The sequence below is a fragment of the Callospermophilus lateralis genome, chromosome 1 (assembly GCF_048772815.1).
Source record: "Callospermophilus lateralis isolate mCalLat2 chromosome 1, mCalLat2.hap1, whole genome shotgun sequence".
Taxonomy (NCBI): Eukaryota; Metazoa; Chordata; class Mammalia; order Rodentia; family Sciuridae; genus Callospermophilus; species Callospermophilus lateralis.
Genome location: NC_135305.1, coordinates 205,867,717 through 205,883,857, shown reverse-complemented (window position 1 = coordinate 205,883,857; position 16,141 = coordinate 205,867,717). Strand labels below are relative to the sequence as shown.

At 46.8% G+C, this 16,141-nt stretch overlaps 1 protein-coding gene across 6 annotated transcripts; it reads right to left on the bottom strand.

Annotated features, from left to right (window-relative positions):
* Positions 1-327: 327 nt before the first annotated feature.
* Tmem42 (transmembrane protein 42) lies at positions 328-13,860 on the bottom strand. Of its 6 annotated transcripts, none has more exons than XM_076869559.2 (5): positions 13,600-13,860; positions 13,308-13,331; positions 11,606-11,752; positions 3,845-3,932; positions 328-704 (listed from the first exon to the last, which is right to left on the bottom strand). In XM_076869559.2, exons 1-5 carry the CDS (start codon positions 13,801-13,803, stop codon positions 637-639), a joined length of 531 nt encoding a protein of 176 aa, XP_076725674.2. In that variant the 5' UTR covers positions 13,804-13,860; the 3' UTR covers positions 328-636. The 6 variants fall into 6 exon arrangements, with proteins under 6 accessions (XP_076725674.2, XP_076725692.2, XP_076725720.2 ...); XM_076869596.2 differs by lacking the exon at positions 328-704 and adding an exon at positions 2,982-3,068; XM_076869577.2 differs by lacking the exon at positions 13,308-13,331.
* Between the last annotated feature and the right edge of the window lie 2,281 nt (positions 13,861-16,141).

Sequence of the window (16,141 nt, the reverse complement as noted above, 5' to 3'; positions counted from 1 at the left end):
AACAAGTGTGAATCATAAACCATTTTCAAAAGGATCCATAAGTCCACAGAGATGATGAAGGGATGTGAACAGAGGGCTCTGCTCTCAGGAGAATGCCAGGGGCCAGGAGGTAGGTGTGGGTGGAGAGGTGGAAAATCACTGTGTAACCAGCATAGTGAAGGTGAGTGGTTCAGGCAAGAACTGTCAATGGATGCTAAATCTGGAGGTGGGGAATTGTGATGACGAGCAGGATATTTGCAGTCTTAAATTATTTCCACACAAATTGTTTATTAGTTACAAAGGAAAAAAACAGTAATTATATGGCAAAGAAAGTGGAAAACGCCTTAACCAAATGATAAACTTCAGGGACAGGTAGACATCATTTGCCTCCAGGTATGATTTTTTGAGGACATTTAACCTCACTTACATAATATTGCAACCAGGAACACATAACCTCAAATCTAAAGATGATGAGTCACCAGACAAACAGAAAATGAGGGATGTTCTCTGTGTTAGTCAGCGTTTTCATCCCTGTGATCCAAACACCTTACAAGAACAACTTAGAGGAGAAAAAGTTTATTTGGGGCTCAGGACTTCAGAGGTCTCAGCCCATGAACAGCTGAATTCATTGCTGTGGGCCTGAGATGAGGCAGAACATCATGGCAGAAGGTCCTGATATAGGAAAGCTGCTAGGCTCATGGCAGCCAGGAAGCAGAGACAGCAATCTAGGAGCAAAAGATAAAATGAATTCCCCAGGACACATCCCCAATGACAGACTTCCTTCAGCCATGCCCCACCTGCCTACAGTTACCACCCACTAACCCATTCAAATTATTAATCCATCAAGAGGATTAATCCACTGATTTTGATTTATATCTCTCATATTTCAATCATTTCACTTCTAACATTCCATTCCAACATTGCCACATGAGCTTTTGAGGGACACTTCACATCCAAACCATAACATTCTATTGCTAAGGGGGGCACTATCCCTCTGAAATTCATTGTCAACAAAGACTAAGGGGGCTTGAGTGTAGCTCAGTGGTAGAATGCATGTTTAGTGTGTGTGAGGCCTTGGGTTCCATCCCCAACACTGCAAAAAACGTAAAATCATGTAGAAAAAAAGCTTACTAACTGGTAAAATGAGGGTTGTTTTTATTTACTCTCTTCTGTCCATTTCTCCCTTTTGAAATTAAAAGGGAAAGCAGTGAAATGTAAGTACTTTGAACCCTGTCAGAATTGCATGCTCTGGGAAGCCGTAGCCGTAGGGAGACATGGCCCTGCTGTACCCTGCCGTGGTGGTTTTAAGCAGTGTTAACAACTGGATGGCAGGGAACCTGCTGAGCCAGCCAGCACCCTGGCTCTGTGGGCCCCCACCTCTGTGCTGAACTCTAGCCACACCCATCCCCAGGAGATGCTCCCCTGCCTTAGGGACATCTTCTGCCCACTCACCGAGCCCCCACCCTCCTCTCAGATTCCTGTTGTCCCCTGGATCCTTGAGCCTGGCCCTCTATCTGCATTGTTCCTTGTCCCTCCATGGGCCTCAATGCCATCTCTACCCTGATCATCCAGCTTTTGTTGTGTGCTTGAGTTACATAAGCCTCCCTTATCACCCCAGGCATCCAGACTTCTGGGTGCACTTCCCCTCTCTGCTTTGGGCTAGTGTTTAACCCTCACTGGGCTGAAGGCAATGGAGGTGCTTCTGATTACTACCTCTACCAGCACCCTGGAGGAGACCCCAAGCTTCCCTCAGAGGAGCCAAAGAGCCCCTCTCTCAGAAAGTGCTAGAAAGTCCTTTTTGGTGCTGGAGATCCAACCCAGGGCCTCACACACACACCAGGTAAGCACTCTGCCACTGAGCCACACCCTAGCCCTGCTCCATTTATTTTTAAAAATTAAAAACATAAAAGAGCACGATCCCCCCACCATTATCAAACCACCTGCCACAGATCTAATTCTTTTCTGTTTCCTAATTGTACTTATGTGCAGGTAAGTAACCTGGCTGTGACTGACCAAGGAGCTGTTTCCTATTATCTTTGCACGAAAGGTGTGATATTTCTAATCACTGTTACTGGCTTGCCTCCAGCCCACACAGCTTGGGGTGAGCAAACCTCAGCACTGAGATTCATCCCTAGAGAATGTTCTAGATCCCCCTAGAATAGTCATCCCTCTGAGTGGCCTCATCTCTCTGTGCTGGTCACTCCCCAGCCATCTCCTGGGTGGCCAAGGAATTGGATCATCTGTGGATAGAATGCTCACTACTGCCGAGCCCAGCTGAGCCTCAGTTCTGTCCTAATTGCATAATGATCCTCATTATAACCACTTCACAGATAGGGAAACTGAGGCTCAGGAAGACAAAGGAACTCTTGGCTTGAATTGATTATAAAGGGCACTGCAGATTCAGAACCCAGGGGCCGGCCCTCAAGCCTCGTGAGCAGGGCCAAAGGTTTCTCTGATACTGCCTGCAGCTTCGGCTGGTCCTGGGATTGTGGAGACTGGTTCAGCATCATCCACAGATAAAGCACCTGTCCCTGGAAGTCCCCATGTGGCAAGAAGCAATGTTCTCCCATTGCAAGAGGTCAAGGTACACAAGCTTCAGCTTTGTTAGCAACCCAGCACGAGAAAAAAAGAAAAAGGGGATCTTTATGGCCTAAGTTTCTCTTTCTGGGTTCAAATTGTGATGATGCAGCAAGGGGAGCGGGGCGCTCTGCTCCACCCCTGCTGGCAATGGGTCTGAGACTTGGTTTCCCACTGTAAGATGGGCATGCATGTATCAACCTTGGGGGTTACGTGCTGTTGAACTGCGACCAGCAGACACAGTACTTGGCAGGCATTTCTGGTTAACAGTTTGAAAAGTGGGACCCAGGGCTGCGGTTGTAGCTCAGAGGTAGAATGCTTGCCTAGCATGTGTGAGGCACTAGGTTGGATCCTCAGCCCCACATAAAAAATAAAGGTAAAACTAGCACTTCCTGGAACAATTAAAAAAAAAAAGTGGGGCCCCCACCCCAATACCTGCCTCCTCTCTGCAGACAAGGCTAGGAACAAATCTGGAGCCATGGTGCTGTGTGCTCTCCTTTAATTGACAGAAACTGGAGAGAAAGAGGAGAGTGGGTGAATAAAGGAGGGAACCCACGACCCAAAATTGCTCTTGCCTCCTGGTCAGGCCAGACTTTGGGTGACTGCGGATCAGACAGCAGCTTGAGGTGGGAGCTCACAAGAGGTTAGGGAGGAAGTGGCCAGAGATCAGCCTTTTTATCCAGAGAAGAGGAAGCACCAGGGAGCTCTCATGATCCAAGGCTATTTCTGCTATAAATGAGATAACCCCCAGTGCTAAAGTGAAAAATAGATTTACTTGGCATGTGTGTGCATACACACCTGACTTGCCACGTATCCCCATTAGAATGACATTTCCTTGTGTTACCTCAGCTTAGGAGCAGATCTCCCCACTAGTTAGAATTCAAGCTACTCACAGGTTCACAATCAAGAAAGGGAAGGACCGCCCCCCTACCTCTTCCTGGACAAAATGCCTGCAGGCACATTGGCTGTCAATCACTCTTAAAAAAGAAAAAAAAAAAAAAAGCCCAATCCTGGTCCTCAGTTTCCATGTGCATGTAGCACACTGGAGTCACCTGTGAAGCTGTCAGGAGTACTGATGTCCACCTCCGAGACTGGTGTCATTGATTAACTTATTAATCCCCCACACCTGAGCCTCTGTACTCTCAAAGCTCTCTGTGTGGTCTAAACGTGCAGCCAACTTTGAGAACTGCTGGCTCTGCATGACTAATACAAACGAGGCTATCTTAGAGGCCATTGGAACTTCCCAAAAGCTTGTTAAATCACAGCTGAGCAGAGTTCTAGGTCTCACCGGCAAAAGAGATGCAAAGTCCTTCCCACATTCTGACTTGTTCCTGCTGACACTTTCCTTGCAGAACATTTACAGGGGTCAGCCATACCTATGAGATAGATGAACAATCGTGTCACAGATGACTAAAACTGGAACTCACTACCTCAGACAGGTCCCCTGGAACCAAGGGCTGAACTGAATTATTCCATTTGAACTAAAAGTTCCAGCAGTGGAAGCCACACGAGAGCCCTGTAAACCTGGACTGCCTGGTGCACCTCCTCCTAGGGGTGCCCTAACTACTGGGAAGTCTTTTGAGTCCAGGGGTACAACATGCTCCCTCAGGATGTACTTCCTGTGTGTGCCCGACACTCATGATGCTGCCCTGCCCCTAGAAGACTTCAAGTCTGCTTCAATTTTCTGGCCAGAGTTGAGCTGTGCCTTCCTTGGTCCTTCAGGCCAGGCTAAAAAATAAATTTAAGCCAGGCACAGTGGTGCATGCCTGTCATCCCAGCATCTTGGTAGGCTGAGGCAGGAGGATCACAAGTTTAAAACCAGCCTCAGTAAAATCGAGGCACTAAGCAACTCAGAGAGACCCTGTTGCTAAATTAAATACAAAATAGGGCTGAGGATATGGCTCAGTGGTTGAGTGCACCTGAATTCAATCCCTGGTACTCCCCACGCCCCCAAAAAAGGTATGATGGCACACACCTGTAATAACAGCTCACAATAAAAAGGGTTGTTGGTGTAGCTCAGTGGTAGAGTGCTACTGAGTTCGATAGCCAATACAAAAAAAAAGTTTCCTACAGAAACTAAAGGAGAAACCATCTTGCTGAGACAGAAGGGTTTTTAAGGTTATGAAATTTGTTGTATGGTTATTGGAACTTCCTATAGAACAACTCTAAAGGAAATAGGTAATTTTTTACTGACTTCACGGTTTTCTTATTTAAGTTAGAAAAGTAAGGATTGCTTGTGGTTTTAAATTTTATTCTATATTTTGAATATATAATGCATCCACATGGTCAAGTTCTCTTAAGTGCCAGTCACCTTGATGCATTCTAGTTACTAGTTTCTTTTAGACCTTTCCAGAGACTGTATGCACTAAGACAACATATTTATGCAATAGTTCCCCTCATGCTTATACAAATGGGAGCATATTGATGTATTGTTCTGCATTTCAAGTTTTTGGAGATCTTGGAGATGTTGGAGATTTTTCTAGCAGCACATGAGTTGGCCTGTTCTTTTCATGGATGAATAGTAGTTCATTTGTGTAGATGACCCATAATTTATTTAACTAACCTCCTTTCTATAGGCATTTGGGTTGCTTCCACTTTCTCAGTACTGCAAACAAAAATCTTATAGATCATTTATCCTCATGTGGGTGTATCTGTAGAACTGAATGCTTTCAAGTGGAAATGTTGGGCTGAAGATCAGCTGCAGTTGAGATTCTGGTAGACAATAATGCTCTGCTCTCCCCACAGGCATCTGTAATTTTTTTTATTTATGCTCTGTGTCACTGAGAAGTCACCTGTGTTAGGTTATTTACCTGAAAAGTGAGGGAACACTGTGGCTCTCCCAGGGCTCATCAGTGCCTGGCACAGAGGGTCCAGTTCACACCAGTTAAAGGAAGTCAGACTGGCTCACAAAAGTATGGACATCTGTGGGGAGACCAGGGATGCCCAGCACATGTATCTGCAGGGCAGGTACCTCTTCCTGAGGTCAGGGGAGATTCTGTCCTCCCTGCCCAGAGCAAGCTGGGAACCCCTTTTTGAAAGGAGTCCTGGTAAGTCCTACTTTTGGGAATTCAAGCTTGCTTGCCCACCAGCCTCTGCACCCACTTCCTAGTTCTGAGGAAGAAAGAGCAGCCACCACCCTGCGGGCCATCCCAGGCACTATGTGGGCAGCCCACAGTGCTGAGCTCTAGACCTAACTCATGAAGGCCATTCTGATACTTTTTACCTCCTTTTTGGAGACAGGGAGCAATTGGAAAAATAGCATCCATAGATCTGTAGGAGGAACATCTTTTCTCCTTTGTATCTGAAACTATAAGTTTATCCTACATCTATTTTTTCTTATTGTGTATGTAAACACTTTAAAGCAGAAAATAAAAAATTCCAATAAACCCTGAAATCTCCTCATGAAGCCATTCTTAGTGCTTGCCAGAGTACATGAGTGTCTAACACGACACATAGTGATCAGGGCGCCTGTGGATCCGGCTGGTAGCCTGCCCTTGTGGTTGTTGCCTGTATCTACCTATCTCAAATATTCCTACTCATGGCTAAACGATGTTCTACTGTGTTTGCTTAACCATGTGACTCTCAGGCAACAAACTGATATTAGCAGTGATGCCACCAGGAGCCCTGTTGGCCAAGCTGTGTGCTTTTTCTTTCCGATATTCCCCCCAGAGAGGATGAGGGGCTGCCACCTAAATAGCCTGCACTGAGGATAAACAGGGCTCACTGCCACATGCCTTCAGGTCAGATGATGGGGGACCCTGCTGAAGGCCAGCAAGGAGGACTTGAAGCAGGGCAGAGGGGACAGGCACTCAACCAAGGCTCTCTGGATTCCTGCCTCAGCTTTATGACCAGTTGAGTGGATGTGGGGGGAGCTGAACCCTCTAAGGCCCTGTTTGCTAGGATCTAGGGAAATACTAGACAGCTCTAGAATTTGCAGCAACAATCCTCTGGCAGCCCGGCTCTGGAACCAATCCGATTGGAACTGGCGCAGCGAGTCCCTCCTCTAACCCTCACCTGATTCACCACTCTTCATCCTCTCCTTATCCAGGCCCAAAGAACCTAGAGCAGAGCTGGGCTGGCAAGGACAAGCTTGGTATTTCCTTGTTGAACCACCATAGCAATAATATTTTCGTATTTAATAGTGTTATATGTAGGGCTGGAGACGTGGCTCAAGCGGTATCGCGCTCACCTGGCATGCGTGCAGGCCGGGTTCGATCCTCAGCACCACATACAAAGATGTTGTGTCCACCGAATACTAAAAAATAAATATTAAAAAAAAATTCTCTCTCTAAAAAAAAAAGTGTTAAATGTAAATATTCCAATTTATCAGCAAACAGTTGTATTAAAAAAATTCATGAAACTACCAGTCAGGGAAGGAGGCTGAGGCAGGAGGAGGATCTCAAGTTTGCGGCCAGCCTGGGCAACTGAGGAAGACCCTTTGTCAAAATAAAAATGTTAAAAAGGCTGGGGAGGTAGTCTACTACTATTACTGGGGATGTAGTATATTACTAGTGAGGTTTCACCTTTTCATATGTTCACTGGCTCTTTAAGTTTCCTCTTCTGTGAATTATCAGCCAGTATGAATTCTATTAGTTACCAAACAATATGCTTTGATCAATTTTCTTTTGAGGTATTTTGCCTTTTTGTCAATAATGTGTAATACCTGAAGAATTTTGAAAGAAAGATAACTGTTCCAGGCCCACAGGACCTAACCACTCCCACGAGATAGCCACTAATCACTCTGGAGGGTGGTTCTCCCGTGACCGATTACCGTCCACTGGGCCCCACTGCTTAAAGATTCCTCTGCTCTTCAAAATTGTTACACTGGGGACCAAGTTTCCAACACATGAACCTTTGAGGAACAAGCCACCTCCAAACCACAGTTAATGTACATAAAATTGCCCATTTTAATCATTTTGGAGCGTGCAGTTCAGTGATAGTAAGTACACGCAGAGCACTGTGCAATCATTACCACTATCCACTTCCAGAATATTTTCATTGTCCCCAAGAAACTCTATCTTTTAAACAATAACAGGATGTTTCTTTCCCCCGGCACCTAGTAAAACTGCTCTGCTTTTTACCAATCTGCCTATTCTAGGGACCTCAAATAAATGGGAACATAACATAGGTCCTTTTGTGTCAGGCTTATTTCACTTAGTGAAATGTTTTCAAGGCCCGTCCATGTTGAAACGTGTTAGATCTTCATTCCTTCTTATGGATAGTACTTAATTATATATATATATATATATATATATATATATATATATATATATATATATTTGTATTTATCACAGTCTTTATCCTTTCACCTGTTGATGGATGTTGTTTTCACGTTTTAGCTATTTTGAATAATGCTGCTATGAGCACTGCTGTACTAATGTTTAAGTACTTGTTTTCAATTCTTTGGGATATAGAATTGTCGCAAGAAGAATTGTCAGATTGTAGGAAAATTGGATCAAATGACAAATCCATCAAAATTTATCTTATTTTACTGCCTGTGTTTTTGGTGTCATATCCTAGAAATTGTTGCTAAATCTAAGGTCACAAAAACCTTTCCCCTCTTTGAAAAGCTTATTGTTTTTTTTTTTTTGCTATGGTACTGGGGATCCAACTCAAGGCCATAAAGCGTTGTTTTAACTTTCATGGCTTTGATAAATTTTTAATTCATTTTTGGTATACAAAGTAAGGTAAACATTCAACTTTTTCATATGGATATAGTTTTCCCAGCACTATTTGTTGGAAAAAAATCATTTTCCCCATTGAATTGTATTGATACCTTTGTCAAACATTTTCTGGACTCCCTGTTATATCCCAATTGATCTATCTCTCTGTCTTAATGATAGTACTACACTGTTTTGATTACATGGCTTTGCAGTGATCTGGGAATCAAGAATTGAGTCTTTCAACTCTGATCTTTTTCAACATTGTTTTGACTATTCAGCTCTTGATATTCCATATGAATTTTAGGATGTCAATTTCTGCAAAAACACCATTGATACTTTCAGGGAATTGGATTGAATCTGTAGATCACTTTGGGTGGTATGTCATTTTAACAATAGTCTTCCAATTCATGAACATGTAATGTATTTACATTTATTTATGTCTTCCCTAATTTCTTTCTGTAATCTTTCATAGCTTTTAGTGCACAAGTCTTCCACCTCTTTGGTTAGATACATTTTTAAGTATTTTATTATTTTTGATGCCACTGTTGAGTTGAAAAAAAGTTCCTTTCAGCTTGCTCATTGTTAGTATATAGAACCGGAACTGATTTTTGAATATTGCTTTTGTATGAGGCAACTTTGCTGAATTTCTTAATTCTAACATTTTAAGGAATCTTTAGGATTTTCCACATATTAAAATCATATCATCTGTGAAGAGAGATAATTTTACTTCTTTCTTTACAATTTAGACGTCTTATTTCTTTTCTTTGACTAACTGCTCCAGTTAGGACTTCCAGAACTATGTGGAATAGAAGATAGTGAAAGCAGAAGTCCTTGTCTTGTTTCTGAGCTTAGGGGAAAAGCTTTCTGCCTTTCACCACTATAATGTCAGTGGCATATTGTACATATATTGCTTTTATCACGTTAAGGGAGTGTCCTTCTATTTCTAGCTATAGTTTTTTTTTTTCTAACTATAGTTTTTTTCATGAGAATGAACTGAAATTTGTTGGGTTGTAACCAGATGTTGAGGGTGCCTCCAGCATGTGGGGAATCAGGTGGGGCAGTGGGGACTAAGGAGCTATCAACAGAGAGAACCCTTGCTGGAGTGGTAGGTGAGGACCAACCCCAGTTAGCCAGAGCCATGAGACCGTTGGAGAAGGAGAAGAGAGCCACAGAGGTACTGTGCCATAGGAGGAGCCTAGACCAGCTTCCTCTGTCCTGGACAGGACATCAAGGCCCTCTCATCTGCAAGGAGTGTATGAAGAAGCCCAGTTGGGGATCAGGCTCAGGGGACTGGTGAAGGGTCAGGGGGAACCCCAGCAAAGAGCTGGAGCAGGTGAGTGCAGGTTAATGCTGTGCACGGAGAGAAAAATGGCAGTGCCAGACTATTCTGAGCTAGGAATTACATTCACAAGATATAAGTTAGCAAAAGAACTGAAGGGAAACAAAGGACAGAGGAGACCAAAGGGTGGGGCCAACCTTTGGCCCAGGTTTCTTTCCTGATATGGAAAATGAATGAGGGCTCCAAAATGAGATCCAATTTTCCTCCTTGAGAGAATGGCCGAATGTCGAGCGCTGGCTGGCAGACTCCAGAAGGAACACAGGCAGCAGAGCAGCCAGGTACTACCAGGCAGAACCTCCATGCTTGCCCCTCTCCACCTGCCCCACTCTGGAAGTTCAGCTCACCCTGGCTGCTTCCTCTAACTCCAGAAAAAAGGAAAGAATTTAAGATTCCATCCTGATAGTTTTAACTTACAAAACAAGTTATTTATTAACTCAGGTTTCCTTTTGCTTGCCATAATACATAAGCATGACATAGATGGCCTATAAGTCAGCATGGAGTTGTCAGAAAGCCCCACCAGTCACTGACACTAGAGGTTTGTGACGGTCTTAGACAACAGGACTATAGTTACAGTGTGATTTCAGGCACCATACATGAAGCTGAGCAACCCAGGAGCTCAGCATCCGCCCGGGCTCAGGAACATGAGAATCAAAACTTTACGCAGATGACTGAGCACACCTCCGAAAGAGCACTGCCGCACTGCCTCTCCTCACAGAAGCCACAGCTTCTGCACTCAGGGCTTGGAGATCAGAGGCTTGTTCCCTTGGGAGCAGGGCTGGCCCGAAGACCTGCCTCGTCTGGCATCACCCCATGGCCAACAGTAAGAAGGCTGCATACCCAGGTCCCCCTGGAAGCAATCCTGCACACCAACCCAAGACTGGGCACCATGGTGGCCTTATCAGCTCTTCGTCCTGCCAGCTGGTGTCACTGCTGCTTGTGTGGAAGAGCCTTCCAGGTTGGTGGGAGCTTCCTGTGGATCAGGGTGAGCCCACAGAGGATGAGGAACACTCCTCCCCACCACAGGACTTCCTGGCACTCTCCATACAGCACGTAGCCCAGGAAAGCCTGCGCAGAAGAGATAGCAGTAAGGGACCTGCCCTCCATGGGTGGGCATAACACACTCTCCTTTGGCTGACATTCTCCCTGAAGGTGCTAGCGGCAAAGGTCTAGAGCCAGAATCCTGGGGCTTCGCACTCAGCCGTCACCTTCACCGCTCACTCCATTCACCTCTGACTCCCCAGTAGAAGTGGGGTGTCGCCTCACTCACAGCATTAGACCCTAACAGAGAACGTGAGAAAGACCCGGCACAGGCTGGCAGGTGGACCTAACATAGAGATGGTTCCTGGCAGTCACTGACCCATGCTAAGCCACCACAGCCTTCCTCCCAGAACTTTAGGAATGACTGGGCTCAGCTCCGCCCTGTTAACTTCAGACCACCAGAAGGAACCTGGACCCTCCAGGGCTCATGCTCAAATTCACAGACCCCTAGGAGACTGCTAGGCTACAGAGAGACTTCAGAAAGAAGTCCCCAGCCTGGAAGGAGCACCAAGCCAGGCTGTATTCTTATCTAACTTGAGAAGTCCATCATTTTTTTTTTTTTTTTTTAGCTGTAGATGGACACAATATCTTTGTTTTTTACTTTTTTATTTTTGTATGTGGTGTTGAGGATCGAACCCAGAGCCTCACGCATGTGAGGCAAGCCCTCAGCCACTGAGCTACAACCCCAACCCGTCCATCATATTTTTTAAAAATATTTTTTTAGTTGCAGATGAACACAAAATATTTATTTATTTTTATGTGGTGCTGAGGATCGAACCCAGTGCTTCACACTTGCGAGGCAGGCACTCTACCATTGCATTACAGCCCCAGCCCCAACCCTTCATATTTAATGGCTCCATGATTAGAGGAATAGCAAAGTGGGGGTCAGCCAGAGCCCAATCTCTGCTTCACATCCTGTCCTTTCCCCTGGGAAAGCAGGGGTCCCTCATGGACAACTCACCCAGAACCCAGGTTTAGTACAAGGGCACCAGACCCTCAGGCTACTCACTGAGCTGAGGATGTTTGAAAAAGTCACTGTGACAGATGCAATGGCTGAAGACATGGAGAAACTGAGGCCCCGACTGAAGAAGGTCCACATCAGGGAATTGGTGCTCGCCATCACAATAATGCCTAAGATGCATAAGCTCATGTTCACCTGTGGGAGAAAGTGTTGCTGCAGCCATGCCCACCCACCTGCAGCTCCCCTTACAGCTCACCCAGGGACATAACTGTGGCAGCCAGACCCCTACTGGGATGGCACCACAGCCCATGGAGACTCAAAACTTTCTAGGGCAGGTTTTCACTTAACCCTCAGTGGGCAGCAGACCCATCTTCCAGATGGAACAGTCAGAGAAGACTCTTGCTGGCTGTGTGACCCTGGAGCAGAAGTAAAACACTAACCCAGAATTAGTATTTTCCAGTGAACACAGACCTCTTTTACTGGTCCCACAGGAACCAACGCTTGCAGACCACAGGGCCTGGTAGTTATTACTTGGTATGTGCTATAAGTAGGGTGGGGGGGGAGTCCTTACTTCCCAGGATCAGATAAGGCACAAATTGGCCATACCTCCCTCCACAAGGCACCCCAATCCCCAAGTTACAAGTTCATTCAGGCCAGCTCCTCAGGGCATTCCTGGGCCTTTTTTGTGCTAAGACTTTACCTGTGCAGGTGTTTTTGGTGCATTCTTGCTTATTCCTTAACTTCATTTTACAGATAAAGAACCAGGGGCACTGCATAATTTGCCTAAAGTGCCACAGTATGAGAGCCCATAGGATTCAACCCTAGACACTGTAGTTCCATGCTCTTAACCAGGACACAGCCCTGACTGGGGATACACCATCGGAAGTGATGTGAGTCATTCCAGGCATCACTTCAAGGACCTAAAGATTTTTTTTTCTTCTTTCCTTTAAAAAAAAAAACAAAAAAAAAACCTTGAGAGAAAAGGGGATCTTTAGAAGCCTCCTATACAAAACCTATATAGACCTTCTTGCTTGGCTGAGAATAAGGAAACTGCCTGCAGACATGCATGCTTCTTCCATGGATTGGGCCTATCTAGACCTCCTACTTATTTCTCTTAAGTTTACCAGAAGCTAAAAATATTTGAGAAAAGAGTGCTTTTTTTTTTTTTTTTTTTTTTGTGGTGGTGGTGTTGGGGATTGAACTCAGGGCTTTGTGCATACAGGGCAAGCACTCTACTAACTGAGCTATTATTCCCAGCCCAAAAGAGTGCTTCTTTATAATTTACACAAGGCATCTTAAGGTCCAGTGGCAGCCTGCTGACATAAAGGGTTATGAAGGCTGGGTGGCAACTGATAAAGACTAAAAAACTTCCCAGTCCACAGAGTCACTTGTTTTACTTTGGACCACTTACCCCAAGAATCACACCCAAGAGTACACCAACTGCAAGCGTGGCAGCTCCCGCTGACAGACCTAAATAGACTGTCGGGTCTGAGCCCAACTCTGGGTTGGGGATGCAATAAGACTCCTCTATCAAGCAGAGACTGGGGATGGGAGGCGAAGGGGATGCACCTGAGCCCTGAAGGGAGGCTGCTGGGGAGGGGGGTTCTCAGTTCAGGGGCATTTCCAGACAGTTCTTTCCAGTATCCCCGTATGCCTAGGGTACCCCACACGCCCAATTTTCCTGGCAATAGGGTAGACTGGCCAGAACACCCGATAATGACAGAAGAGCGATGGGCAGCGGGTTTCTCACCTTGGAATCGCGTGCAGAGAAAGTCTGAGGCACAGGGGACTTAAAATGAGAGGTGGGAGGTGGCGGTCTCCCCCAGAGCGAACTAGCCCAACCGCAGGGAAGGTTTTAGACCTGTCAGGAGGAGGCCTCGTCCGCCGTCTCTTACCGCCCGCGCGGGACCCGGGTCGGCGCGACTCGGGAGGAGGCCGCTCCCGCCTGCCCGGCTCACTGCGGCGCCGGCTGCAGGCCCCCCGCCCGCCCCGGAGCCCGCGGCGCCCCCCCGCCGCCCCCCGCCGCCCGCCCCGGGCTGCACCTCGCTGCCGAAGGCCAGCTTAGCGGCGGCGGCGGCCAGGGCCCCGAACGCGCCGGCGCACAGGCAGTTGAACGCGCCCCAGAAGCGGCGCCGCATCGCGCCGGCCTGCAGGTGCGGGGGCACCTCGGCGGGCGTGTCGGGGTAGGCGGTGGCCGACACGGCGCCCCTAGGGGGCTGTGGCTGCGGCAGCGACCGTGCCGCCATAGTGCCTGCCACCCGCTACCCGTCGCCGGCTGTCAGCCGCGCGCGCGCCCGCCCGCCGGAGCCCGAGCGCTGAGGACGTGCCCACGTGACGGCCCACGCTCCGGAGGCGGCCACGTGACGTGCTTACGTGAGCCCGTCGTCCGCAGCTCCCGTCTTACGCTGGGTGGTGCAAGGCCCGCAGTGTAGACGCCAGGTCCGGGGCCCGCGTGGCGGCTGTGGGTGCGGAACGACAGCCGCTCGCAACCTGCGGCCTCAACCCCGGCCACACAGCGCTGCCCTGCACCGACCCCCGCAGCGTATTAATGCCCAGTCCTGACTCGTCGGAACCTCGAGTCACCTGCATTCCCACGCCTCCTGCCCGCTCACCTGTTCTTTCTAGGTCCAGACACGTACAATGAAGTGCTGCTTCGACAGAGGGCGCTGGACACCTCCGGACTGAGAAAGGAGGCTGGGGTGGGGAGAGGGTGGTGCGCCCTGCATGGGAAGTTAACATGAGGGTAGGCAGTGAGAAGTCGTCCGTAGTCACTCTGCTCAGATAAACGTCACCTCTGATCTTCTATGCAATTATATGTCTTTATAATGTCATTTAAAAATTGCATTTTCTTGAAATCAGAGCTGTTGGAATGTATGCTATTTCCACTCTCCAGGAAAATTAGTACTTTTTCTCTATGCATATTTAGTTATATAGAGTACAAATGTTAAAAGTATTTTATATATGGGATCCCCAGCACACCCCATCCCCCAGCTTCCATGCTGAGAATTGAATCCCTCGCCCCCTCGCATGCTCAGCAGGCACTCTAGTGCTGAACTACCTCGCCAGCCTGGGACTTTTCTAAAACACAAATGATTTCACAGCACACATAATGTTCAACAGCACTCTGTTCCCTGTTCTGGGAGCTTTCATGGAAGTCTTTGTGTGCCACCTTGCTTCGCCCATAGGGTGGTTTGTGGCTCAAATAAAATCATGGATGATCCCTATAACTCCTATGAGGTTCAGACTGTCCCATTTTGCAGATGAGAAAATTGAAGCTCAGAAAAAATACATAAAGTAAACCCCGGCTCAAAAATGTTCCCCTCAAAACTCGTACCTTACTTTGAATCTTCAGGAAATCAAGTTGTGTCTGCCAGATCAAGACTGCATAATGTACAAGGGGTTCTCTTGGAACAAACAATGTCTTTTCTAGGACTAGCAGTTGAGCATCTTCAAACCACCTGCTCTGGAAATTTTCACCAGTCCTCTGGTGGTTCCTCTGGTTGTCTGTACTAGCCTGCCAGCTCCTTGAGGATAGTTACATATTCAGTTGTTTTCAGGTGTCTAAGGCCTAGTGCAGGGCATTGCATTAAAGCTATCCTCAGCCAACCTACTGGGAAGTAGTTTCTGCTCTTAGGAGCTCCCCTCCACATACAAATTACCTGGGAATCTTAAAAATGAAGGTTCAGATGAGGTCTGGAGCTGGACTGAGGCTCTAATGAGCTCCCCCAAGACAGTGGCAGTGCTACTGGTTAAAGGACCACACTGAGGAGCAAAGCTTTAAGTGACTGTTGTTCTAAGTGCAGGTGGGCATCCTGCAGCTTACATGTCCGCTCACAGGACTTTGTCAGGGCAGAAAAATACATGCCTTTTTCTGTTTCTGCTGCAGCACTGGATAGTGCGACCAACTCATCTGTGACCTTTCTACAGATGTTTGAATACACTGTGGACAAACTTACTAAAAAACGATGCAAGCCAAAATTGCCTCAACTGGGAAAACGAGGGGAATCTCCCATTCCACGTTTACTTAAAAAAAAAATTAAAACAAAACTTAAAGATGGCTTATAAGCAAAAAAATGACCCATTGAGTTCTGGGAAACCCTAAACTCCTCCTCACCTAGAAGAGCCAGATGTCATAATCTGAAAGGGGGCAAAGAGGGAATTTTAAAGCGTGAAGCCCCTGGGGTGATGGTGGGGGCTGCGGTGACCTGGGCAATGAGTGCCTTCTGCCACCCTTTTTTCTCCAGCCTTGCCTCAGTGTCGTTTCTTTTCACAGTGTCCATTCCTCTGTGCCTGTCTTTTCTTCTGTTCAGTCAAACAAATGAGCACATAATCTGGGCCAGGCCCTTCCTGTTCCAATCATCATAGTAACCTGGATGCTTAAAACCAGATCCCTGTACTCCTTGGGTTCTCAATCCTAACTCCATGTCCTGAGGACAACCTTGTCTTCTGTCCTTGCTATGAGTGATGTTACGGGTTAAATTGTGTCCCCTAAAAAGATAGGTTAAGGTCTTAATTGCTGGTAGCTGTCAGCGTGACTTTATTTGGAAATAGGGTAATTGCACATGTAATCGCAATAATCTAATC

Excerpts from the sequence above, each read along its gene's own strand:
- Tmem42 (XM_076869559.2), bottom strand. The coding sequence starts at position 13,803 with ATGGCGGCACGGTCGCTGCCGCAGCCACAGCCCCCTAGGGGCGCCGTG. Across the intron at positions 11,753-13,307 it reads TCTCTGCACGCGATTCCAAG|GTGAACATGAGCTTATGCAT; the intron begins GTGAGAAACCCG and ends TTTCTCCCACAG. Across the intron at positions 3,933-11,605 it reads TTTCAAACATCCTCAGCTCA|GTATGGCTGACCCCTGTAAA; the intron begins GTGAGTAGCCTG and ends TCTATCTCATAG.